The following is a 26,879-nucleotide window of genomic DNA, read 5'->3' as shown; positions in this document are numbered from 1 at the left end:
ATCTCAACCCCATGCCACAATAAAGCATGCTGTCCAGCTGGGCCAGCTGAGTTCAGGGCGTGGGAGGGGCCATCCAGCTGTGCCTGCAACATCGTCACACTCATGTGTAAACTGCCGGGAGTCCAGGTCCAAACTGAAATCTTCCTAACCATCCCCATCCATTTTCCACTACATACATTGCAGAGGGGTATCCTGGTAAAGTACGAAAGAAAAAGGCGCTTGGAGGCTGGAAAGGGACGTTCGTTATCTGGCCACAATCGGAGGACGCGATTCTTCAAGTGGTTATTTCTGGCATAATCTCAGGTAAAGCAGCGCAACTGGAAACGGTTTAAATTGAAATGTATTTTAGCGCATCGGTAGGCTATTTATGAGAACTTCAGACAACGACCTGTTTAGATGTCTTAAATGGGAAATTAGTGTTCTGAAGGCAATCATTCCATTAGGCAATCTAAACGAGTTATCGGAATTCGCCATTATAAAACGCGGACAGGAGCGCAAAATAAAGACGGTCCTAAAACATTGGAATCCTCCGGACTAGGGCAGGCTACTTCACATGATTATCAACCAGAAACATATTTTCACATCTGTTCCAAAGAATAATCTAAGGCTACTGACAAAACATTAACTACCTGTAGGCCTATTGAACATTTATCCAACAGATGGCAGTTCATCCTTATTGGCATCACATCCCCCATTATCTCCTATTTATCATAACATATTGTTACAACAGGAGTGAATATCCTGACATAATGCATATTCATCTTTTTGGAAATGGTCAAACATTCTCAGTATTTCCCATAGAATGGAGGACTGCTTGTGTGTGATGCAGGACAGGTTACGTCAGTGGAGTCAGCTGATCCCTGTTAACAGAAACACAGACAGATGTGGTCCAATAGAATATAAATGAAAGTTATTACAAATGTAATACATTTGTTACATATTCACATCCAGCTAATAACATCTCTGTTGGGGCGGCAGGGTAGCGTTAGAGCGTTGGACTAGTACCCGGAAGGTTTCAAGTTCAAATCCCCGAGCTTGTCAGGTTCATTGAAATTAAGAATTTGTTCTTAACTGACTTGCCAAGTTAAAAAATGTGTGTTGCATTGAACTGTTTAACAGTAACAAGGTTGGGATACACTGCCCAAATTCTGTTGGAGACCTCAGCCCCGCTCTGCTTATTATATATATATTTTTAAACATTTTAGTAAATTAGTAGTGAGTGCAGACATTTACATACTTTCTTCATACTTTACATCAGTCTCTGTGGGCCCGTTCATGCAAGCAGGAGTGCAGGAGCATCGCATGGTACCTATATGGATTTATTGTTCAAGGCAAGGCACGCTCAAAGTCATCATTAGAACCAGGATGAGAGGGCTCTGAAATATCACTCTGTATAATTGCCACTAAGAAAAAGCAACCCACTCAGGGCTTTGTGACTCACAGCATACCCTCATAGCTGTGAACTTATAGGTCTTAAAACATTGTCAGTCAATAACATCAACAGGATTTAAATTCAACCACTTCAAAGAAGAAACATCAATGAAGATAGCAAGTGAAGCGAGGAATTCATAACAGGCTACTAGTTCTAGAAAATGAATACCAGATGTGAAGAGAGGGACATGGCCAACACATTGGCTGTTTTGGGCAAATATGTTACAGATACAATTATGCTGAATTGAATGTTTAGAAATGAAAGTGAGATGTTATCCATGACAATTCAAGATTTTTACACGAGTTCCAGGGAGCTCTGTTTTTAAATAAGCTTTTCTTATGGCTTAAGTCTGCATTATAAAAACACGACAGTCAGCTAAACTGCAGGCAACAATGTTTGTTCAGAGACAGTTCTGAGGCATCATGGGTCTCTCTCTCTCAAGTCTGGCATTCCAGTTAAAGGACAACAAATAAGATAGATTCCATAAACACTGGTTTTCATCTGGTTCAATTCTTATCCCAGCCCCGGTACATGTTGCTGTTTATTTACTCTCTTCTGTTTGGCTTACACAAAATCCCCCTGCTCTCAAGGTGGTAAGAATAAACTAATAGATTGTGAGACTCTTTCCATGGCAAATGCAGACATATCTACACTGTATATGTTGGCTGAGTTCTTACAAGGAAATAAATGCGGATCATCTTTCTTATATAATAGCACTCTATTTTTACAGTAGAACAGTGGGTTGGTGGGTTGGTTTGTTTGAATGTAGGCAGCTTCCCTTGAGTACAGGAGGAGTGTATTCCTGACATGCAGTAAGTAAGCCAATGTGAGTTGTGGTATGTGGGAGCTGTCACTGAGCTCATGGTAATATTGGTTAAAGTAGAAAAATGTGCAGAAGCAACAAGCTAATAAAGAATGTAATTGTCATCCTTTTTATTCAGATGATCCACGGTTGGTCCTGCATTGAGAGCCAGCTGTTTGTTTCTTAACAGATGCTCTTTCTCTCTCTATAACCGAGGTCAGGTCAGAATTGTGTGAGAAATTACATTTTAAAAATGAATATTGTTGTGGCACCATGTTTGTCTTGTGTTTCCTGTCTCAGGAAAGTCGTTCCCTTGTTAGTTCCTACTGAAAAGCGCCTGACCCATGTTGGAAAGTCCTGCTGACTGTCCTGCTAACTAATGTTAATGTCAATGCATTTCAAATGTACTTCCCCTGTGTCCATGACTGTGTCCATGACTAATGTGGTGGAATTCACCTGGACTAAAATGTTCTATTCCTCAGTGACCCTACAGTACATCACTCTGTGCAGATGAATAGATTGTAAATCCTTGTTAGAATGTGTTCAGATGCTTGTTGAGTATAAAACCCATTAGTCGTCAGAAAGCAACCAGTGAAGCAGGAGATATTCCTCCCATTCTGTAGCTATTGAACAGAGCTCTTTTATGGGGGATGAGAAAGCCTATTGTGAAAGGAAATTGTCTTCCTGGCTTGCACGGTAACACTGTCGCACTGGCAGTCCAAGTACGAGAGAATCAGCCCCGCCAAAGTTGAAGCCGACAAATGATTTGCCAAATGTGTCTGGAACAGAGAAGCTCCTTTTTCGGCCTGTTGAATTATCGGGAACTTGAGAACTGAATGGAAAGTTGTAGGAGTTTACAGTTTGTTACATTTTAGAGTTGACTTTAGTTCCATGTAAATTCCCACTGTGGTGGAGTCTTGTCATCAGTACCCAGTTTTGACTCACTTGACATTCTGCTCAGTGAGTTTCATGAGAGACTTTTACATAAAACACCACACAGAAACATCACTGAAATAGCCCGGATTCCTGAGCTAAGCCATGTGTTGTGTAGATATAGAGAGGCAGACGGGGGCTTAGAACCATCCATAGGACTGCAGTGCATGCAGAGCTGCAGTTTTGCTGTTTATATGTATTTGCCTTTCCAATGCCATCTGTATAGGTTAGTCTTGCCAAGTGTGAAATAACTAATGTTATTGAAATAAGTAACTCATTTTGGGAGGAGAATTATACCCCTTCAGTTATTCATTAGATCAGATGTCTGCGATTATAGATGAATTATTTATAGATTTTTTTCCCCCTTTCTTAGGCTCATTCCCTACCCTGTTATTTCTGAGTGAGTGTGGGAGCTTGCAAGGGATGTTGTGCGTAGGTGAGGGTGGGACAGGTTGATAGAAAGAGCAGTATTCTGAGCTAAGGTTATGCCAGAAAAGGTCACTTGTCATGTACTGTCATGTTGTGTCTTGTCTCTGTCCTTTCCCTTCACCCTGTCTCCCTCTGCTGGTCGTTGTTAGGTTACCTTTCCACCCCCTCTTTCCCCCAGCTGTGCCTTGTCTCCTCCTAACCACCTCGTCACCCCTTTTCCCACCTGTTCCCTTTTTCCCTCTGATTAGTCCCCTATATCTCTCTCTGTTTTTGTTCCTGTCCTTGTCGGATTCTTGTTTGTTGTGTTTCATGCCTGAACCAGACTGTCGTCATGTTTGCTGTAACCTTGTCTTGTCCTGTCGGAATCTGCCGGTCCGTCTGAGCCTACCTATGTTTGGTAATTAAAGAAGCTCTGTTTAAGTTAATTCGCTTTTGGGTCCTCATTCACGCACCGTAACAGAAGAATCCGACCAAGAATGGACCCAGCGACTTCGGATCCTCTCCACTCAGCCGTCGGGATCCAGGGAGCGATGCTAGGCAGACACGAGCAGGAAGTGTCTGCTGCTCGACATGCCGTTGAGACCCTGGCCACCCAAGTCTCCAACCTCACAGAACAGGTTCACCATCTCCGCCTCGATCCACCGGCCACTTCCAGGGCTTTCGAATCTCCGGAGCCCAGAATCAATAACCCGCCGTGTTACTCTGGGGAGCCCACTGAATGCCGCTCGTTCCTCACCCAGTGTGATATTGTGTTTTCTCTCCAGCCCAACACTTACTCCAGGAGCACTGCTCGTGTCGCCTACGTCATATCTCTCCTTATTGGACGGGCTCGTGAGTGGGGCACGGCAATCTGGGAGGCAAGGGCTGAGTGTACTAACCAGTATCAGGACTTTAAGGAGGAGATGATACGGGTTTTTGATCGATCTGTTTTTGGGGAGGAGGCTTCCAGGGCCCTGTCTTCCCTATGTCAAGGCAATCGATCCATAACAGACTACTCTATTGAGTTTCGCACTCTTGCTGTCTCCAGTGGCTGGAACGAGCCGGCCTTGCTCGCTCGTCTTCTGGAGGGTCTCCGCGCAGAGGTAAAGGATGAGATTCTCTCCCGGGAGGTTCCTTCCAGCGTGGATTCCTTGATTGAACTCGCTATTCGCATTGAGCGACGGGTTGATCTTCGTCACCGAGCTCGTGGAAAGGAGCTCGCGCTCTCCGTCGCCCCCCTCTCCGCATCACTACCATCTTCCTCTGCCGGCTCGGGTGCTGAGCCCATGCAGCTGGGAGGTATCCGCATCTCGACTAAGGAGAGGGAACGGAGAATCACCAACCGCCTCTGTCTCTATTGCGGTTCCGCTGGTCATTTTGTCACTTCATGTCCAGTAAAAGGCCAGAGCTCGTCAGTAAGCGGAGGGCTACTGGTGAGCGCTACTACTCCTGTCTCTCCTTCAAGATCCTGCACTACCTTGTCGGTCCATCTACGCTGGACCGGTTCGTCAGCTTCCTGCAGTGCCTTAATAGACTCTGGGGCGGAGGGCTGTTTTATGGACGAGACCTGGGCTCGGGAACATGACATTCCTCTCAGACAGTTAAAGGAGCCCACGGCCTTGTTCGCCCTGGATGGTAGTCCTCTCCCCAGGATTCAGCGTGAGACGCTACCTTTAACCCTCACTGTTTCTGGTAATCATAGCGAAACCATTTCTTTTTTGATTTTTCGTTCACCTTTTACACCTGTTGTTTTGGGCCATCCCTGGCTAGTTTGTCATAATCCTTCCATTAATTGGTCTAGTAATTCTATCCTCTCCTGGAACGTCTCTTGTCATGTGAAATGTTTAATGTCTGCTATCCCTCCTGTTTCCTCTGTCTCTTCTTCACAGGAGGAGCCTGGTGATTTGACAGGGGTGCCGGAGGAATATCACGATCTGCGCACGGTGTTCAGTCGGTCCAGGGCCACCTCTCTTCCTCCACACCGGTCGTATGATTGTAGTATTGATCTCCTTCCGGGAACCACTCCCCCCCGGGGTAGACTATACTCTCTGTCGGCTCCCGAACGTAAGGCTCTCGAGGATTATTTGTCTGTAGCTCTTGACGCCGGTACCATAGTCCCCTCCTCCTCTCCCGCCGGAGCGGGGTTTTTTTTTGTCAAGAAGAAGGACGGGTCTCTGCGCCCCTGCATAGATTATCGAGGGCTGAATGACATAACAGTTAAGAATCGTTATCCGCTTCCTCTTATGTCCTCAGCCTTCGAGATCCTGCAGGGAGCCAGGTTTTTCACTAAGTTGGACCTTCGTAACGCTTACCATCTCGTGCGCATCAGGGAGGGGGACGAGTGGAAGACGGCGTTTAACACTCCGTTAGGGCACTTTGAATACCGGGTTCTTCCTTTCGGCCTCGCTAACGCTCCAGCTGTCTTTCAGGCATTAGTCAATGATGTCCTGAGAGACATGCTGAACATCTTTGTTTTCGTTTACCTTGACGATATCCTGATTTTTTTCACCGTCACTCCAGATTCATCTTCAGCACGTTCGACGTGTCCTCCAGCGCCTTTTAGAGAATTGTCTTTTTGTGAAGGCTGAGAAGTGCACTTTTCATGCCTCCTCCGTCACATTTCTCGGTTCTGTTATTTCCGCTGAAGGCATTAAGATGGATCCCGCTAAGGTCCAAGCTGTCATTGATTGGCCCGCCCCTAAGTCACGCGTCGAGCTGCAGCGCTTTCTCGGCTTCGCGAACTTCTATCGTCGTTTCATCCGTAATTTCGGTCAGGTGGCAGCTCCTCTCACAGCCCTTACTTCTGTCAAGACGTGCTTTAAGTGGTCCGTTTCCGCCCAGGGAGCTTTTGATCTCCTCAAGAATCGTTTTACATCCGCTCCTATCCTTGTTACACCTGACGTCTCTAGACAGTTCGTTGTCGAGGTTGACGCGTCAGAGGTGGGCGTGGGAGCCATTCTTTCTCAGCGCTCCCTCTCTGACGACAAGGTCCACCCATGCGCGTATTTTTCTCATCGCCTGTCGCCGTCGGAACGTAACTATGATGTGGGTAACCGCGAACTGCTCGCCATCCGGTTAGCCCTAGGCGAATGGCGACAGTGGTTGGAGGGGGCGACCGTTCCTTTTGTCGTTTGGACTGACCATAGGAACCTTGAGTACATCCGTTCTGCCAAACGACTTAATGCGCGTCAGGCGCGTTGGGCGCTGTTTTTCGCTCGTTTCGAGTTCGTGATTTCTTATCGTCCGGGCTCTAAGAACACCAAGCCTGATGCTTTGTCTCGTCTCTTCAGTTCTTCAGTAGCCTCCACTGACCCCGAGGGGATTCTCCCTGAGGGGCGTGTTGTCGGGTTGACTGTCTGGGGAATTGAGAGGCAGGTAAAACAAGCGCTCACTCACACTCCGTCGCCGCGCGCTTGTCCTAGGAACCTTCTTTTCGTTCCCGTTCCTACTCGTCTGGCCGTTCTTCAGTGGGCTCACTCTGCCAAGTTAGCCGGCCACCCTGGCGTTCGGGGTACGCTTGCTTCCATTCGCCAGCGTTTTTGGTGGCCCACCCGGGAGCATGACACGCGTCGTTTCGTGGCTGCTTGTTCGGTCTGCGCGCAGACTAAGTCCGGTAACTCTCCTCCTGCCGGCCGTCTCAGGCCGCTTCCTATTCCTTCTCGACCGTGGTCTCACATCGCCTTAGATTTTGTCACCGGACTGCCTTCGTCAGCGGGGAAGACTGTTATTCTTACGGTTGTCGATAGGTTCTCTAAGGCGGCTCATTTCATTCCCCTTGCTAAGCTTCCTTCTGCTAAAGAGACGGCACAAATCATCATCGAGAATGTTTTCAGAATTCATGGCCTTCCGTCAGACGTCGTTTCGGACAGAGGTCCGCAATTCACGTCTCAATTTTGGAGGGAGTTTTGCCGTTTGATTGGGGCTTCCGTCAGTCTCTCTTCCGGCTTTCACCCCCAGTCTAACGGTCAAGCAGAACGGGCCAATCAGACTATTGGTCGCATCTTACGCAGTCTTTCTTTTCGTAACCCTGCGTCTTGGTCAGAACAGCTCCCCTGGGCAGAATACACCCACAACTCGCTTCCTTCGTCTGCGACCGGGCTATCTCCTTTTCAGAGTAGCCTCGGGTACCAGCCTCCGCTGTTCTCATCTCAGTTCGCCGAGTCCAGCGTCCCCTCCGCTCAGGCTTTTGTCCAACGTTGCGAGCGCACCTGGAAGAGGGTCAGGTCTGCACTTTGCCGTTATAGGACGCAGACTGTGAGGGCTGCTAATAAGCGTAGAACTAAGAGTCCTAGATATTGTCGCGGTCAGAGAGTTTGGCTCTCCACTCAGAACCTTCCCCTTAAGACGGCTTCTCGCAAGTTGACCCCGCGGTTCATTGGTCCGTTCCGTATTTCTCGGGTCATTAATCCTGTCGCAGTTCGACTTCTTCTTCCGCGATACCTTCGTCGCGTCCACCCGGTCTTCCATGTCTCCTGCATCAAGCCCGTCCTTCGCGCCCCCGCTCGTCTTCCCCCCCCCCCCCCCCCCCATCCTTGTCGAGGGCGCACCCATCTACAGGGTCCGTAGAATTTTGGACATGCGTCCTCGGGGCCGTGGTCACCAGTACCTCGTAGATTGGGAGGGGTACGGTCCTGAGGAGAGGAGTTGGGTTCCCTCTCGGGACGTGCTGGACCGTGCGCTGATCGAGGATTTCCTCCGTTGCCGCCAGGTTTCCTCCTCGAGTGCGCCAGGAGGCGCTCGGTGAGTGGGGGGGTACTGTCATGTACTGTCATGTTGTGTCTTGTCTCTGTCCTTTCCCTTCACCCTGTCTCCCTCTGCTGGTCGTTGTTAGGTTACCTTTCCACCCCCTCTTTCCCCCAGCTGTGCCTTGTCTCCTCCTAACCACCTCGTCACCCCTTTTCCCACCTGTTCCCTTTTTCCCTCTGATTAGTCCCCTATATCTCTCTCTGTTTTTGTTCCTGTCCTTGTCGGATTCTTGTTTGTTGTGTTTCATGCCTGAACCAGACTGTCGTCATGTTTGCTGTAACCTTGTCTTGTCCTGTCGGAATCTGCCGGTCCGTCTGAGCCTACCTATGTTTGGTAATTAAAGAAGCTCTGTTTAAGTTAATTCGCTTTTGGGTCCTCATTCACGCACCGTAACAGCACTTGTGTGATCAATGTGTGCATTTGCGCCAATTCAGACAGTTATGCTAAAAGACCAGATGAGCTAAGGGATATCCTGGGTGATATTTTTCGCTTCACAATTATACTTTTGTTTTGCAGCATATTACTCAAAACTAGGTTTGCAAAGCTACTGGTAATTTGCTAAAGCTAAATCTATCGTAACTTTGGTCATTTATACTTGAAACCCTTTTAATATGCTATTCATTTTTTATATCTGTGTCCATATTGTCCACGAGTGTCTAGTAGATAGACCATATGGTTCAAGAGAAAATAGCCTAATTAACGATCAAAGCTTCTAATCAACAATGGTATAATTTTCAATGAACTCGGCAACTCTTCCAACTATTGACTTTTTTTCTCAGCTCCCACCAGTTTGATGCCAAAACATTTGCAACAAATACATATTGACATAGTAAAATTCTGAAACCTTCATATTAAACACCAATGGTATTCACTAAGGTGATGGTTTATATTTGGGATAATGTTTTACAGCTTTGTCATTCAATTATTTATTTTAATTTCATATATTTTACACGTGATGAGTCCCAACAAAGGGCCAGAGATAATTACAGACACCTGTAAAATCCCAATAGGGCCGCCAGATGTCTTGTGATAGATTACATACAAAGATACCAAAAATGCTGGTGGTTTAATGGTACATTTCTCAAGTCTCCAGCAATATACCCTCCCTTTGCAACTCTACTCGAAATCTTGTTCACCGTTGGATGTAATTGAAAATAAAGTATATACACAGAATATAATATATTTCCCATAAAGATACACTGAGCGTCATGTGCCTGTCTTTGTGTTTGCTGTTGATTAGCTGACAGCGAGTCCCTCCCCTTTTACTACAGGATTATGTTTGAATGTTTGGCAGGACTAGTAATGACAGGACTGCTGATATATCTTTTACTACAGGATTATGTTTGAATGTTTGGCAGGACTAGTAATGACAGGACTGCTGATATATCTTTCACTTGTCCCCCAATGTGCAGAGCTGTCATTTCCTATGAATGTGCTATGTTGTGATAAAGGCATGAATCCTTTAGCCAGGATATATTTATGCAAAGGCCCATCTGCAGGTCAAATAGTAAATGGTTTGTTTGCAAAAAAAACATCCCAATAACATTTTGACCATCAAAATATAATTAACTCTCCACCACTTTCAGCACTTTATAGAAAACAGATGTATGTTTACATTAGACTCTATCAAACAAAACTGCAGTCCAGCAAACCAAAAGTCTCACCCCGACACTGAATTGAACCTCGTTCCCTTCCCTCCACAAACCCTCTGCCCATCACCATGTCAATTCATTAATTAAACTACCTTAACTTCCCTCCACAGACCCTTTCCATCGCCATGTCAGTGAAGTCGGACGGGAAGAGGAAGTGGGCGACAGTGAGGGGCCATCTGGGCTCCTCCCAGGACTCAGACACCCAGCTGGAGGCCAACCTGGAGAGTGCAGACCCAGAGCTGTGCATCCTCATGCTCCAGGTGCCCAATGTGGTCAACTACTCTGGGCTGAAGCGTCGTCTGGAGGGCAGCGAGGAGTCCTGGATGGTCCAGTTCCTGGAGCTGAGTGGGCTGGACCTGCTGCTGGAGGCCCTGGACAGTCTGTCTGGGAGGGGCTGCTCCCGCATCGCAGACGCCCTCCTGCAGCTCACCTGTGTCAGCTGTGTCCGGGCCATCATGAACTCCTCGTCTGGGATCAACTTTATCGTGGAGAATGAGGGCTACATCCGCAAACTCTCCCAAGGTTCGACAGCACCTAGGACTGAGGAGATATACAGTGTTTTAAAGCTATGGCATCACACACACACACCTTCCACGAGAGGTTCCACGAATGAGCCTTTTATATATATACACAGTATATATAGACACTCAGTGGCCAGTTTATTAGGTACTTTGAGGCATGGAAACGTTGCTTAATTTGTATCAAGGGACCTAACATGTGCAAGGAAAACATTCCCCACGCCGCTTCTTCTTGTTTTTAGCTAATAGGAGTGGAACCTGGTGTGGTCGTCTGCTGCAATAGCCCATCTATAACAAGGACAAAAGAATACTGTTTTCCGAGATGCCGTTCTGCACACCACTGTTGTACTGCGTCGTTATTTGCCTGTTTGTGGCCCACCTGTTAGCTTGCACGATTCTTGCCATTCTCCTTCGACCTATCATCAACGAGTTGTTTTTGCCTACAGGACTGATGCTGACTGGATGTTTTTTGGTGGTCGCACCATTCTCTGTAAACCCTAGACACTGTCGTGCGTGAAAAGCCCAGGATCTGGCCATTTCTAAGATACTGGAAATGGGGAGCCTGGCATTGGCAATCATACCACGCTCAAGGTTGCTTAGGTCACTTGTTTTGCCAATTCTAACGTTCAATCTGTAAGTAAATGTTGCAATGCCTGTCTGCCTGCTTTATATAGCAAGCCACGGCCACGTCACTCATTGTCTGGAGCGAAACATTTTCGTGAACAGGTGGTGTACCTAATAAAATGGCCACTGTGTGTGGTGTGTGTGTGAGAGAGAGAATAATACTTAAGAATTAGTATTCAGTTGTACATAATTGTAATCCAATATAAAATCAACCCCACAAAATACCTAAGTAGATTTAGGAATTTCAAAGAAGTACCGTGGCAACAGAATTCAGGTCAGATATAGGCCATTGTGTCAGACAAAGTGTATGGAGGGGGACACTGTGTGGAGGTTACAGTGCATTGCAACATCTTCCCACACACTGACAAACTTATCACAAACAAAACACTTTTTTGCAAAGGTAAGTTCACGTTACGTTGTCTTAAGATGAGCCATAACATCCTAGAGGACACCAGACAAGGGAGAAGGAGAAAGGTAGGAGGGAATATGAGGACAATGACCATGTGTACACTGACTGATGTCTGTGACTTTGTCTTATCACAGCCTTGGACACGTCCAATACCATGGTGAAGAAGCAGGTGTTTGAGCTGCTTGCTGCCCTGAGCATGTTCTCCTCTGATGGGTACCGTCTGGCCATGGATGCCTTGGACCACTACAAGGCAAGTGTCATACAGCCAGACAAGCTGTCACTGATTGACAGAGGCTATATACCATACACCTACAGAATAAGTGGCCAAGTTCTGATTTAGGAAGGATCATGAGAGAAAATTAACAATGCTCGAGGAAAATTATAAATAACAATCTGTGTGCTTTTGATGAAAATGTACTGAAATCAGATATGACGAGTTGTTTGTAACATTGCTATTTCAGCTCAAAGGAATCTCATTAAATAGGCAAATTAAAGTCATTTTTAATCAACCCAGACATTACTGAACTGGTGTTCTAGCAATGTCCGTAGTTGTCAATACTTTGATAAATGTTACTCACTGATCAATATTAGAGCATTATGGGGATAGAAGCTGTCCTCACACAGCAGGAGTGAATGACATACAGAATGACTCGTGTTACTTTGGCTCCCAGGGTGTGAAGACCCAGCAGTATCGCTTCAGTGTGATCATGAACGAGCTGCAGGCCACAGACAACGTGCCCTACATGGTCACCCTCCTCAGTGTCATCAACGCCATCATCTTTGGGACAGATGACCTGCAACAGAGAGATAAGATGCGCAAGGAGTTTATTGGTACAGCGCATTGTTTATCTTCACTACTCAGCCACTCAGTTCATCTGCAAGGTCACACAGTGGCATATTGTTAATAACAAAAGGTAGTTTCCCTATTGAGAAACACCAGACAAATGGGAATGAAAATAGGCCATTTGGCAACACTTCCATTACTAATGTATGTCACTGTGTCATTTTAGCTAAATGCCTGCTTGCAATCTGTCCCCTCCCAGTGAGCGTTGGGTGAAATGACGGTGAAAATTAGGTTAATTTACGGTTCTGATTGAAAGTTGAAAATATGTATTTTCCGGACGTTGAAAATACATATTTTACAGACTTTGAAAAGACGTCCTTAACATATGTTAAAAATACTTATTTTACGGACGTTGAAAATACATATTTTACAGACTTTGAAAAGACGTCCTTAAAATATGTTAAAAATACTTATTTTACGGACGTTGAGAATACTTATTTTTCTGGTCATTGTTTCTATGGCCAAATTTCAACCGTACATAAATTCACATACAGTACCAGTCAAAAGTTTGGACACACCTTCTCATTCAAGGGTTTTTCTTTATTTTTTGTATTTTCTACATTGTAGAATAATAGTGAAGACATCAAAACTATGAAAGAACACATATGGAATCATGTAGTAACCATAAAAGTGTTAAACAAATATTGTTTATATTATATTTGAGATTATTCAAAGTAGCTACCTTGATGACAGCTTTGCACACTTTTGGCATTCTCTCAACCAGCTTCATGAGGTAGTGAAAGACCATATTATGGCAAGAACAGTTCAAATAAGCAAAGAGAAACAACAGTCCATCATTACTTTAACCTCTACGGGATCGGTGTCCCCCCCTCAGGACGGTTGAGCAAATGTAGGCTAATGTGATTAGCATGAGGTTGTAAGTAACAAGAAAATTTCCCAGGACATTGACACATCTGATATGGGCAGAAAGCTTAAATTCTTGTTAATCTAACAGCACTGTCCAATTTACAGTAGCTATTAAGGTGAAATAATGTCATGCTATTGTTTGAGGAGAGTGCACAGTTATGAACTTGAAAATGTATTAATAAACCAATTAGGCACATTTGGGCAGTCTTGATACAACATTTTGAACAGAAATGCAATGGTTAATTGAATCAGTCTAAAACTTTGCACATACACTGCTGCCATCAAGTGGCCAAAATCGAAATTGTGCCTAACCTGGAAAAGTTCATTATGGCCTTTCTCTTGCTTTTAAAATAACACATTTTTTTTTGTCTTTGTATAATATTTTACCAGATCTAATGTCTTAAATTCTCCTACATTAATTTCCCATTTCCACAAACGTTAAAGTTTTTCCTTTCAAATGGTATCAAGAATATGCATATCCTTGCTTCAGGTCCTGAGCTACAGGCAGTTAGATTTGGGTATGTCATTTTCGGCGAAAATTGAAAAAAAGGGTACGATCCTTAAGAGGACATGAAGGTCAGTCAAGCCTGAAAATGCCAAGAACTTTGAAAGTGTATTCAAGTGCATTCGCAAAAACCATCAAGCTCTATGATGAAACTGGCTCTCATGAGGACCGCTTAAGGAAAGTAAGACCCAGAGTTACCTCTGCTGCAGAGGATAAGTTCATTAGAGTTACCAGCCTCAGAAATTGCAGCCTAAATAAAAGCTTCACGGAGTTCAAGTAACAGACACATCTTAACATCAACTGTTTAGAGGATACTGCGTGAATCAGGCCTTTGTGGTCAAATTGCTGCAAAGAAACCACTAGTAAAGGACACCGATAAGAAGAAGAGACTTGGTTGGGCCAGGAGACACGAGCAATGGACATTAGACAGCTGGAAATCTGTCCTTGGGTCTGATGAGTCCAAATTTTAGATTTTTGGTTTGAAGCGCCATGTCTTTCTGAGACGCAGAGTTGGCAAATGGATGATCTCCGCATGTATGGTTCCCACGGTGAAGCATGGAGGAGGAGGTGTGATGGTGTGGGGGTGCTTTGCTGGTGACCCTGTCAGTGATTTATTTAGAATTCAAGGCACACTTAACTAGCATGTCTACCACAGCATTCTGCAGCGATACGCCATCCGATCTGGTTTGCGCTTAGTGGGACTATCATTTGTTTATCAACAGGACAATGACCCAACACACCTCCAGGCTGTGTATGGGCTATTTGACTAAGAAGGAGAGTGATGGAGTGCTGCATCAGATGACCTGGCCTCCACAATCACCCGACCTCAATCCAATTGAGATGGTTTGGGATAAGTTAGACCACAGCGTGAAGGAAAAGCAGCCAACAAGTGCTCAGCATATGTGGGAACTTCTTCAAAACTGTTGGAAAAGAATTCCAGGTGAATCTGGTTGAGAGAATACCAAAAGTGTGCAAAGCTGTCATCAAGGCAAAGGGTGGCTACTTTGAAGAACCTCAAATATAAAATATATTTTGATCTGTTTAACACGTTTTTGGTTACTACATGATTCCATATGTGTTATTTCATAGTTTTGATGTCTTCACTATTATTCTACAATGTAAAAAAAAAAATATTTAACCTTGAATGAGTAGGTGTGTCCAAACTTTTGACTGGTACTGTGTATCTACATGTCAATGAAGAAAGCATTCTATCACATTCAACATTTTGAACTACAATTAAAATAGGAAACTGAAGCAAACCAAAGAGTGCAGAATGGAATGTTTATTTTTCCTCCCATCTATCACGTTAGCTTTTTCTATTTTAGCTGTTTCAAAAGCTTTAGAACTGGCAGTGATCATGTTCAGAGATTTCAGACACAATAAGTAAAAAAAAAACAACAACAGAACACTTCAACTACAATAATATTCTCAATAACGGTTACAGACACGTTTTCCTTGCTATGACTGTGAATAGGGGTTGTTTATTTACCTTAGTTTAATTCACTGACTGTAAGTTGCTCTGGATAAGAGTGTCTGCTAATGGCCCAATATGTAAATTTGAAAAGGAACACTTTCAAAGCATGCTGGGTATTATTCTAATGAACCCCGCCCCGAAGAAGACCACATTTGGTCAGTCTGGACCAAACCTCTATGTCTTACAGGTTGAGACAGCACAGTACAGTGCAGCACAATACAGTAGAGCACAGCAGAGTTTAGTTCACTATAGTAGAGCATATTGCAGTACATTAGAGTTCAGTACAGTAGAACACAGAATGCTGTACTTTACTCTAATGTGCTCTAGTATTCTGTACTCTACTGTATTGTACTGGACCATACTCTACTGTACATTACTGTATTCTACTGTACTGAATAAATACTCTACTTTACTGTACTGTACTTGTGAATCATAGACGTCTATGATTGGTTCAGATTTGGTCTGGACGGGACCAGACCATATCTGACCCAATCATAGACGTCTATGTTCGAGCCAAATCAAGGTCGGTTCGGGCCGGGCATCTATGGAGGTTGAAATCAATTCCGGTCCAAACCGGGCCAAATCTGAATAAGTTATTGACATCTATGTCCGTCCCCGCCCTGGCCCTGATTTTTAACATCCACAGACCAAAAAAACGACATCTGTCTGGCCAGGACGGACGACATCTGTCTGGCCAGGACGGACGACATCTGTCTGGCCAGGACGGACAACATCTGTCTGGCCAGGATGGACAGACCAAATTTCAAGATCTTTTCAACTGCACAGACTTCGGTGTCGGAATGGTGCTCACTGGGCTATCTCGTCCCTAAACACTTGAATATTGAGCAAACCTCAAATATTTAGGTTTGAAAGTAGGCCTATTCATTTGTATTTGACATAGATGGTGGTACTGGAATCATTTTTTGTTTTGGGAAAATCTGTGTTTTATCTGGGAAATCAAGATTAGGTCTATAGAGATGTGTGCTGAATTTGTTGAAGAAATATGGGCATAGTAGTCCTATCAACATTGTATGTACAATATTATGGTTCTTGACAGGTTACAGTATTGTCCAGGAACTGGCTTCGATGTAGGCCTACCTTTTTATGATGGCAAATTAGCTGCAATCAGAAGCCAACAACAGAAGCTCATCTGAAGTCTGCCAAGTTGCCATTCACATCCTTTTGTGAATTTGGCATTCACGGAAAATGTGTAATTTGTTAGAAGTCGTTCCACATCCCCGCTCCACTGCGGATTGATGAATTATATCCTAAATCACTCACCTGTGATCAAAATCACACGCTGATTCCCATCACACAAATTCATGTTTACATTCCGTGGTGTTCCAACTTTTTAATAGTACAAAGTACGAAACTGATCAATTTGAAAGTGGATCGTTGTTTTTATCACTGCCTTATTAAGTGCACTGTTTCTTTTTTCCAGGATTACAGTTACTTGATATACTGCCCAAATTGAGGTGAGTGCCTTGACTGACTTCCTCAATTTCATTGTGACTTTTTTGTTGTGTGCAGATAAATTAAATGCCCATGCATTGGTCAATCACAATAACATGAGTGAAATGTTCAACAAAACTTGTATTTTTTTTAACATTTGTTAATTTACTTGATTTGATGTGCAAGTGGGAAGTACACATGTAAACGTAGCCTACTTGCTCATTAGGCCCTTTTTGAATAAATTACTTGGTGTGTGTGTGTGACCTCCAGAGATGAGGAGGATGAGGACTTGATCATTCAGTGTGAAGCGTTTGAAGAGGCTATGGTTGAGGATGAGGAGGAGCTGTTGAGGGTCTATGGAGGCATCGACATGAGCAGTCACCAGGAGGTGTTCACCACCCTCTTCAACAAAGTGAGCACAGCCGTCAGCTACACGACCATAACACTGCAGGCCACCTTCTCTTAACATCAAGGCAAGTCTAGTAAACAATTGAATTACAAATGCACTTTAATAAGGTTTGGTTGTGTGTTGGTCCCCCTCCAGGTGAGCAGGTCTCCGTCATCCCTCCAGCTGCTGTCCATCCTACAGGCCCTGCTGCTGCTGGGGCCCGACAGGGCTGACATCTGGCAGACCCTGGAGGCCCTCACTAACAGGGCCATACTGCTGGATCAAGACTGTGAGTCCTCTGAGGCAATTATTTGTCTCCTAAGAGAGTTTTGGGCAAAGGACTGGAGTCTGGGTGAATGTAGACGAAGAGCAAAAGTGCATAGAATATTTTGTGGGGGGTTACATGTAGGCAAAATTCTGTAGATTTCAGTGTTTGTGTATGATTCTGTGCTCCAGCTCCAATGGACTCCTGTGAGACGATTACGCAACGCCTGGTGTTCTCCAAGCGCAAGACTGCTGGTGTCCATGCTGTGGATGGTCTGCCACCCAAGAAGATTGATAAGGCTGTTCAGACTGATAAGGTGGAAAGTGACCAAGAAAGACTGACCAAATGCCCCACAACCTCCCAAGTGTCTTCTGTTCCACCACCCTCACACCCTTCCCTTCCTCCACCCTCCGCTCCGACACTACCACACATAGGAGGTGGAGTACCCCCACCACCTCCACCTTTACCAGGGATGGGGGTGCCCCCAGGGTGCCCACCCCCACCCTTGCCCGCTATGTCAGGCATGCCTCCACCACCACCACCTCCTCCTGGCATGGGTGAGATGGGGGTGGCCCAAAGAAGCCAATCCCTGGGGTGTGCCTGTTCTGCCTCCTCCAAGGCAGGCCGCTGCCCCACCCTGAGGATGAAGAAGCTCAACTGGCAGAAGCTCAGAGCTGTCACTGGTGAGTGAATAACCTTGGCATCTCTCTTTAATGAACCTCCCCTTTGTTTACAGAGGCAGTCTTCTCTATTTCAGAGGGGAAAATATTGTCTGATAGCACAGCATAGAGAATACTTGTATTAGATCATTCCAGATGTGTTGTGGTTATTCTCTCCCTCCTTTCACAAACACACAGATGGTCATTCCATGTGGACCTCTGCTCAGAAAGACGCTCCTCGGGAGCCCAACTACTCCAGCATTGAGCAGCTGTTCTGTCTCCCGGTGACCGAACACAAAGACAAGGGGGCAGCTGCTCCTGTCAAGAAGGAGCCTAAAGAGGTGCACTGGTCAACACTCACTGCAGCTCTCATATCTGGAGCACACCAAAAACATGGCTCATTATGAATCCTAAAACAACAACCTCCCTAACAAAATATTTGTTCCCCTCTTCTCTCTACAGATTTCCTTTATTGACGTAAAGAAGAACTTGAACTTGAACATATTTCTCAAGCAATTCAAATGGTAATGTAATTGATCATTTAAGTTGGTATTGATTTCAATGTTGTTTTTACCCCATTGAGCTGATGTTTTTTCTCCATGCTCCTCTATCTAGCTCACATGATGAGTTTGTGTCCTTGATTCAGAATGGGGATCGGACTAAGTTTGATGTGGAGGTGTTGAAGCAACTTGTTAAACTCTTACCTGAGAAACATGAGGTTGGTATAAGGAGTACTTTCCTAATTTATCTTCATATGTAAAACAGGGTAATGTTTTATTTTTTGTATAAGTTAAGCATTGAACAATATGAGGGTAATGACTGAGCTGAAGTACTCTATTTCCTTTCTCTATCTAGATAGAAAACCTGAAATCCTTCCAGGGTGAAAAAGACAAGTTGGCCAATGTTGACCGATTCTACATCTCTATCCTGGCTGTACCATGGTAACTGCAATTCCTCTCCTCGCTTTAAATATTTCTGGCACCTCACAGGATACTTTATGTGGAGATGATTCTGGTATATGTTTTCGTTTGGCACTTCCTTGAATTGTCTTGCTTAATTCCCTATGGCATCTCTCTCCCCTCCCTGTACCATCCCTACTTCGTATCTCCTCTCCCTCCCTTTCTCTCGTGTCTCCCCACAGTTACCAGCTGAGGATAGACTGCATGTTGCTGTGTGAGGAGACGGCCTCAGTACTGGACATGCTCAAGCCCAAAGCAGAGGTGGTTGAATCAGCATGCCAGTGTAAGACAACACCAACTTCCATGTATAAACACTCATGTTACATTGACTGCCCTATACATCAATTAAATATTTGTGAAAACTATCAGAGAACACTGTAAGGCTCATTATGAAAATATCAACAGAGCGAGACTAACTATGCAGTTTTGTGTAGACCAAATTGTTGCTTGTGCTGGAAAGGTTGTAGCTATTCCAGTTGGAGATGCAGGTCCATTGAATCATTGTTTTGTCAAACATTTTGCGTCAAACATTTCAACATTAAAAAAATATCCCCCCCAGGTCTCAGAGTGAGCACTCTCATGCCCAGTTTCTGCAGGCTCATCCTTGATGTGGGAAACTTCCTCAACTACGTAAGTAAGGACTCTCCAAAGGATGACATTCTACTCACCCAAAAACATGCAGCACTTACGCAGTCTGAAGAGCTCTAACTCCTGATTCTGTTTGTTCACAGGGATGTCACACAGGAAACGCTGAGGGCTTTAAGATCAGCTCCCTGCTGATGCTAACTGAGACTAAGGCCAACAAGAGCCGCATTACCCTGCTCCATCACATTCTGGAGGTAACACTAATCTAAATAAGGATGTGCTTTTCTGAGAAGAAAAACAACTGTGTGGTCAGTGCTCCTCACAGAAACCAAACAGACTTCACATGGACAATCAAATCAAAGTTGGAAATCATAAATAAAGTCATGACTGACCATTCTGTTTACAGGAAGTAGAGCTGAACCACCCAGAGCTGTTGTACCTCCCTGACGACATTGAGATTTGTGAAAAAGCGGCTGGGTATAACACCCTTTTTATTAAAAAAATACATGTATTATAAGCCTTGAAATTGATACATAAATGATACAATTACATACCAAAACATTTGTATATTTATGTTTATCCTTCAGAATCAACCTGGACTCCATTCAGGCAGAGGCCAGTGCCTTACTCAATCGACTGAAAGAAGCATCAAAGAAAGTCTCTAACTCTGTGGACGATGTAAAGCAGCAGTTCACAGAGGTGTTTGAGGTATGAAACCAGTGAATTAGATTCTATTGTGGTTCAATGCATCACAATATTGACAAGTTTGTGGTTGTTTTAAAACTCTTTGGAGGAGGTCAATCAACTATACAAATGTGTTCTTTAATAAGGCAATGGTTCAACTGTTTGTTTCCCTCCCCAAGAAAAACCTGGAGGCCTGCCGAGATTTGGAGGACAGTTTTTTGGAGATTGTGAGGAAGAAGGGTGACCTGGCCCTCTACCTGTGTGAGGATGTCAACAATCTTTCCCTGGAGGAGCTTTTTGGCACCATCAAGACCTTTAGGGGACTTTTCATCAAAGCCTTAAAAGTCAGAGGAGCAAGTTTAGATGACTGCAAATAATGAATACTGATTTCCATCACTAGAAAACTGAAGATAAACGTTTTCTAAGGAGTAGCTTGGTGTAATCTCTTTCTCAATTTTCTATTTATACCCACAGGAAAACAAAACCAGAAAAGAGCAGGCTGTGAAGGTGGAGAAAAGGAAGAAGCAGCTTGAGGAGGAGGAATCCAAAAGACAGAAGGGGGAGAATGGAAAAATAAGTGAGTTCTTCTGATATACAGTGGCTTGCGAAAGTGTTCACCCCCCTTGGCATTTTTCTTATTTTGTTGCCTTACAACCTGGAATTAAAATATACATTTAAAATTTGGTTGGGGTTGTATCATTTGATTTACACAACATGCCTACCACTTTGAAGATGATTTTTTAAAATGTGAAACAAACAAGAAATATGATTTTAAAAACCAGAAAACTGCTCCAGCTCCTTCACGTTGGATGGGTTCCGCTGGTGTACAGCAATCTTTAAGTCATACCACAGATTCTTAATTGGATTGAGGTCTGGGCTTTGACTAGGCCATTCCAATATATTTAAATGTTAAATAAAACCACTTAAACCACTTGAGTGTTTATTTAGCAGTATTCTTAGGGTCACTGTCCTGCTGGAAGGTGAACCTCCATCCCAGTCTCAAATCTCTGGAAGACTGAAACAAGTTTCCCTCAAGAATTTCCCCATATTTAGTGCCATCAACCATCCCTTAAATTCTGACCAGTTTTCCAGTACCTGACGATGAAAAACATCCCCACAGCATGATGCTGCCACCAGCATCATGCTGGTGTTCTCGGGGTCATGGGTGGTGTTGGGTTTGCGCCAGACATAGCGTTTTCCCTGATGGCCAAAAAGTTCCATTTCAGTCTCATCTGACCAGAGTACCTTCTTCCATATATTTGGGGAGTCTCCCACATGCCTTTTGGTGAACACCAGATGTGTTCGCTTATTTTTTTCTTTAAGCAATGGCTTTTTTCTGGACACTCTTCCATAAAGCCCAGCTCTGTGGAGTGTACGGCTTAAAGTGGTCCTATGGACAGATACTCCTATCTCCGCTGTGGAGCTTTGCACCTCCTTCAGGGTTATCTTTGGTCTCTTTGTTGCCTCTCTGATTAATGCCCTCCTTGCCTGGTCTGTGAGTTTTGGTGGGCAGCCCTCTTGGCAGGTTTGTTGTGGTGCCATATTCTTTAAAAATCATGTATTTAATGGTGCTCCGTAGGATGTTCAAAGTTTTGGATATTTTTTTATAACCCAACCGTGATCTGTTCTCCACAACTTTGTCCTTGACCTGTTTGGAGAGCTCCTTGTTCTTCTTAGTGCCACTTGCTTGGTGGTGCCCCTTGCTTAGTGGTGTTGCAGACTTTGGGGCCTTTCAGAACAGGTGTGTATATTCTGAGATCATGTGACAGATCATGTGACACTTAGATTGCACACAGGTGGACTTTATTTAACTAATTATGTGACTTCTGAAGGTAATTGGTTGCACCAGATATTATTTAGGGGCTTCATAGCAAAGGGGCTGAATACACACCCACCACTTTTCAGTTTTTTTTATAGATTTTTTTTTTTTTAAACAAGTTATTTTTTAAATTTCACTTCACCAATTTGGACTATTTTGTGTATGTCCATTAAATGAAATCCAAATAAAAATCAATTTAAATTACAGGTTGTAATGCAAAAAAAATAGGAAAAACGGAGGGTGAATACTTTTGCAAGGCACTGTATCTCCTCTGTCATATGAGTCCAACTATGTTTTGTATTCACACTAAGATGATATAGCATAACGAGCCATGTGGTATCTTGATATGTCTCTTTCTCTATCCTCAATCACCAGTCCGGAAAGGACCCTCGCCACAGGACGATGGCTGTATTATCGACCACCTTCTTGCTGACATCCGGAAAGGCTTCCATCTCAGGAAGATGCGGCCCAGGTGCGAAATGGAAAGCCCCCCCTCTAGTGAAATGAATAGGAAAATGGGCCAGCCTGGTAAGGACAAGATGCCTCTGACCCCGTCCCGTCTCCAACTCTACTCCTACTCTCCTGCACTGAACCATAAACAGGCTTTGCCGCTCCATCTTTGTGCTTCCGTTTGTGATTTTGTGCAGCCACTACAACTACCAATTACACTTGCTTAATTTCATCAAGAATGTGTGCTTGGTCATGCTTCTTTGTGTCTTTTCTTAAGAAACACCACTTGCTAGATTCAAACATTGCCTGCTTTTAAGAATTATGACATGTTTGGAATGCCTGGTACAGTAGACGTGCTCTTCCTATCTGTCTTCATGCATTAACAGAACCGCCTTCTCCACTGCAGGATCAAGTGTCATGCCTGTAATAGAAGAAGCCAAAGCCTCTGTCTCAGAAGCCTCCAGCACTCCCAGTCAAACTCAACCCCAGGCAGAGGAGAGGGCCCCAAGAGAAGGAATGAACGAATGCCCCAGCAAACCCCAAGAAAAAACAGCTTTTTCCAGCCTTCCCACAACCAATTCACCAACACAGGAGATCCCGGGAATGGGTGTCCTAAATAACACTCCAAGCATCTCTACCTTCACAGATGCAGACCTGCCTGAAATCAACCTGATGGTAACAGAGGACTTGATGCCTGAAAATCCACAGAGCAATGGAGAGAGTCACCTTAATGGAGCCTGCACACTTCCTGTCACTGATATGGACATGATGATAGAGAGTAATGGTGAAAGCAACCTGATAGGAAAAACCATTGGCCAAGATGAAGTTGGAGGTAAGAGCAGCATTATGATGGTAAAGACTTTAGGACAAGATGAGGCTGGGGATGACATGATGGTGAAGATGGTGGCACAGGATGAGGGTATAACTAACGGACACCCAGACACCAATGGCAGCACAGACACCAATGGCAACACAGACACCAACGGCAACGTACCTATGGTCAGTGCTGCAGAAAGTGGACCGGCGTACGATGTGCCCGATGGGGTGGACTCTGAAGATCTGCCTGCCTCTGCATCTGAAACCCTAAAACCAGAGGATAAAAAACAGCAGAAGCTCTTTAGAAGAAACAAAAAGAAGAGTAATGAAGGTAATGTATTCATTCGTTCTAATAAAGATCATGTTTGGAACTGTGGTCTCCTGAAGTGTCTGAGAGTCCAGTTTTTTTGGTATATGGTTTTATTGCATTTTACATTACATGTTCATTTTGTACTGTTGTTTTAGCTGTGAACTTTAACATTTTAGCATGAATGTACAATTTTTGGAAAACCGATCTTAAAAGCCTCCCATTTACAACACCTTGAGTCCTGTCATGATCATCAAGTAGTTTGTTTTTGGTGTTGTCTTTTTTCTTTGACTCTCTAAAACACCAGGTAACACTGGAAATGGACACCCTAAATGTAAAAAGGGGTGTGTGTTGCAGTGAGGTAGGTCAAACAACTGGTTTGAAAACTAACTGGTGCAAGCTTGAACATTTTAATCAACCCATCAGCACCAAGCCATGATTTTAATTAACAGACGTGTGTTGGCCTAAACAGGGTCTGGTTTGACCTGATTTGTGTCTTGTCCTGCTTTTAACACTCTCTTATTCAGTAAAAATCTATCAAATCCCTGCTAATCAAATTGTAAGCCTGTCATCATGACCCAAGATGAATCACTTTGTGTGAGACCTCTCTTGGCCACTACTTTATGCACTCTTTATCAGCCTGAATCATAGAGTTTTATCTTATAAAGACATACAGTACTTAGCCTCAAATTGACACCTCTTAAGTGCCACAATTGAAAAATCATTATCATATCCAAGTTAACTTCACTGTCATACTGAGCTTTTCAACTTGTGACGGCCTCACCAGGAAGACCTTGCTCAGCACAATATTTTTTTTTTTGTGGAGTTTTGCTGTCATGTTTTCTGTGCCTCCATACCCCTATGTTACTAAACTGTCCACCCTCACAACAACCGAGTTAAACTACTAATGCAATGCCTTTTTTGTGCTTCCTGTAAACTGTGTCCTTTGTAAGTTTGACTTTGCTGAACGCTTTAATGATCTTGAAATTGATGGAACCAACAGCACTGAATTTAATTTAATTTCCAAAATAATTGTATTCATCAGAAACATTATAAAACTGTCCATTCTCTTCAATGCCAAGATCCACCAAATGCAGTCTTTGGTCTCCCACTTTGTTCATATTATCTGCATACTATTTTAGGTAATTGGTATGTCATTTGATTTGTTCAATCAATTAATTTTACTATTTAATCTCCCTAGGCAATTCCCGGAAAAGGAAGTCAAGAGGGAAAAGAAAATGTTGTTGATTTTTTTCAATACATGGTTTCTGCACATTGTAATGGACTACATCAGGGGTAGGCAACCCTGTTCCTGGAGTGCCGCAGGTACTGCAGGATTTTGTTCCAACTAGGCACCATACCAGGGGTGCATTCAGTTCGCTCAAACGTTTGCTACATTGTGAACGGTTTGTATTGAACTACACGTTTTCCCAAAATGTTAAATGTTCTTGTACTTTCTTGAACAGACTTTGAGATACGTTTGCTCCGTTCGGTGAGTGTGCTGGGGTGAGGCTTGAAGCAACGAGTGATGTCTTTAAAGGGACGCTGTGTGTTTGAACCCACAACCCAACTCCTCCCCGTTTGTCAACTGGTTGTTCAGTACAGCATCGTTTCCATTCAATTTAATTTTCTGTTACATTTTTATGTACTGAACACAGCCCTGACCAACTGAGCTAATTGATCAATTTAGTGATTGCCCCCAATTTATCACACCTGGTCTTCCAGGTCAGTTAGATTTGTGGCACTCCAGGACCAGGATTTCCTACCCCTGAATTCTATTATATTGAACTAAATTGATTCATCCAAGAAGATATCAGCGTGGTCTTCCTTCCTTTGATAATTTTGAGTTCTTGAAACATTTATGAAATAAACAGGAAAAACTGCTATGGTTCCCTGGCCAGGTTGATTTGTATTCTACCAAGAGGCTGTTGTGTTCCACAAGGCTGCTGTTTTTAGTCTCTGCACAGCCTCAATCCCAGCAAATTTACTCTGTTGCTGCAACCTGGTCTCAGAGCATTTCGTATTTTTCTGTACGTAAATCCGAGGCACCATTTATTATTGTATGTTTCGTATGGTATGTATTCATTTGTGGATGTCCATTACCCATTTTGTATGATATTTTACAAATTACAATTTGTATTATATGTTACAAATTAACAAAATGTACAATATGTTACGAATCTGCGAAAGGTATGATGTGTTACAAATTCTGTCTAGGTGGCTAATGTTAGCTAGCTGGCTTACATTAGCTAGGCTAGGTGTTAAGGTTAGGGTAAAGTTGAGGTTTAGGAGTTAGGTTAAAGGGATAAGGTAAGGGTTAGAGGAAGGGTTAGCTAAAATGGTTAGGGGGAGGGCTAGCTAACATGTAAAGTAGCTAAAATGTAGTTGAAAAGTTGCTAAAATGCTAAAGTTGTCCGTGATGGGATTAGAACTCAAAACCTCTTGGGTTTCTAGACATTTGCGTTATACCACCCTGTTTTTGACCAAAGTAATCTTATGTAACCATACCTAACATATCATACTAATTTGACTGTCCTGGATTTAAATGTACGTTGTACATTAAATGTATGTTACGTCTAGTCTATGAGACCAGGCTGGGTCAACATTCTGTCACTTTAGGTGTTCTATGTTGAAGAATAAAAAGTGTATGTACTTTTTGTTATTGTTTTGTATTTGTTTGAATATAAAAACACAGGCTTCATTTCCAAAGCTATAAATAACCTCCAGCACAGTTGGAACCAAATTCGTGTCTATTTCACAATAAACTTTGATAGTGTGTTGGTTGGAACAGTTGTGCTGAAAATAGTATTCCAGTCTTTTGTGAATGTCGTGAACATTTTTTAAACGTTTTGATTCCACACTTGGCATATAGGAAAAAAATATCAGCTTTCTTCCTGCTGTTATCAATAACTAACTTATTTCTACAATTATCATTTACAATACAATACAATACACGTTTATTAAACCCCGAGGGGCAATTCGTTCAGGACTGACAGGGTTCTTCAGTAGGACAAACACACAGACAGCATAAAATATGAACACTTAAGGCACCAATTAAAAATGTATGGTGCAATTTTAAGTAAGTTAATTGAGCCCTGGAAGTTTACTATCTCTAGAAATGTGATAGCTTAGACGGTGCCATGTTAGCAAATAGACTAACAGAATTTGTATCGAATGTTGATTCTGGAGTATAATAAAAAAAATGAATTCACATTATGAGATTGCCTTTCTCTTTATTGACATCAAACAAGTATTAATGGAAACGTGGACTTGGGCGACAG

The 26,879-nt window shown here is 43.5% G+C and overlaps 1 protein-coding gene across 9 annotated transcripts; it reads left to right on the top strand.

The window, feature by feature from the left end:
* Positions 1-18: 18 nt before the first annotated feature.
* LOC110505489 (inverted formin-2) lies at positions 19-26,811 on the top strand. Of its 9 annotated transcripts, XM_036962437.1 has the most exons (23): positions 49-303; positions 10,084-10,495; positions 11,659-11,774; positions 12,196-12,355; positions 16,656-16,689; positions 16,937-17,078; positions 17,211-17,343; positions 17,511-18,002; positions 18,177-18,319; positions 18,441-18,502; positions 18,594-18,696; positions 18,834-18,919; positions 19,120-19,220; positions 19,497-19,567; positions 19,669-19,776; positions 19,929-19,999; positions 20,110-20,230; positions 20,386-20,550; positions 20,681-20,783; positions 22,401-22,553; positions 22,882-23,622; positions 23,906-23,959; positions 24,800-26,811. In XM_036962437.1, exons 2-22 carry the CDS (start codon positions 10,099-10,101, stop codon positions 23,956-23,958), a joined length of 3,555 nt encoding a protein of 1,184 aa, XP_036818332.1. In that variant the 5' UTR covers positions 49-303; positions 10,084-10,098; the 3' UTR covers position 23,959; positions 24,800-26,811. The 9 variants fall into 9 exon arrangements, 6 of the variants coding, with proteins under 6 accessions (XP_021440421.2, XP_036818334.1, XP_036818332.1 ...); XR_005039503.1 differs by having other exon boundaries at positions 22,882-23,959; XM_036962438.1 differs by lacking the exon at positions 23,906-23,959.
* Positions 26,812-26,879: the final 68 nt, after the last annotated feature.

The sequence above is a fragment of the Oncorhynchus mykiss genome, chromosome 25 (genome assembly GCF_013265735.2).
Source record: "Oncorhynchus mykiss isolate Arlee chromosome 25, USDA_OmykA_1.1, whole genome shotgun sequence".
NCBI classification, from domain to species: domain Eukaryota; kingdom Metazoa; phylum Chordata; class Actinopteri; order Salmoniformes; family Salmonidae; genus Oncorhynchus; species Oncorhynchus mykiss.
This window is presented reverse-complemented; position numbering and strand designations above follow the sequence as displayed.

What these genes read in the sequence shown, in the direction of transcription:
- LOC110505489 (XM_036962436.1), top strand. Translation starts at nt 10,099, where the DNA reads ATGTCAGTGAAGTCGGACGGGAAGAGGAAGTGGGCGACAGTGAGGGGC. An exon ending in TCACCACCCTCTTCAACAAA is followed by an intron (nt 17,079 to 17,210) that starts GTGAGCACAGCC and finishes GTCCCCCTCCAG; the next exon opens with GTGAGCAGGTCTCCGTCATC. An exon ending in TCTTACCTGAGAAACATGAG is followed by an intron (nt 18,697 to 18,833) that starts GTTGGTATAAGG and finishes TTCTCTATCTAG; the next exon opens with ATAGAAAACCTGAAATCCTT.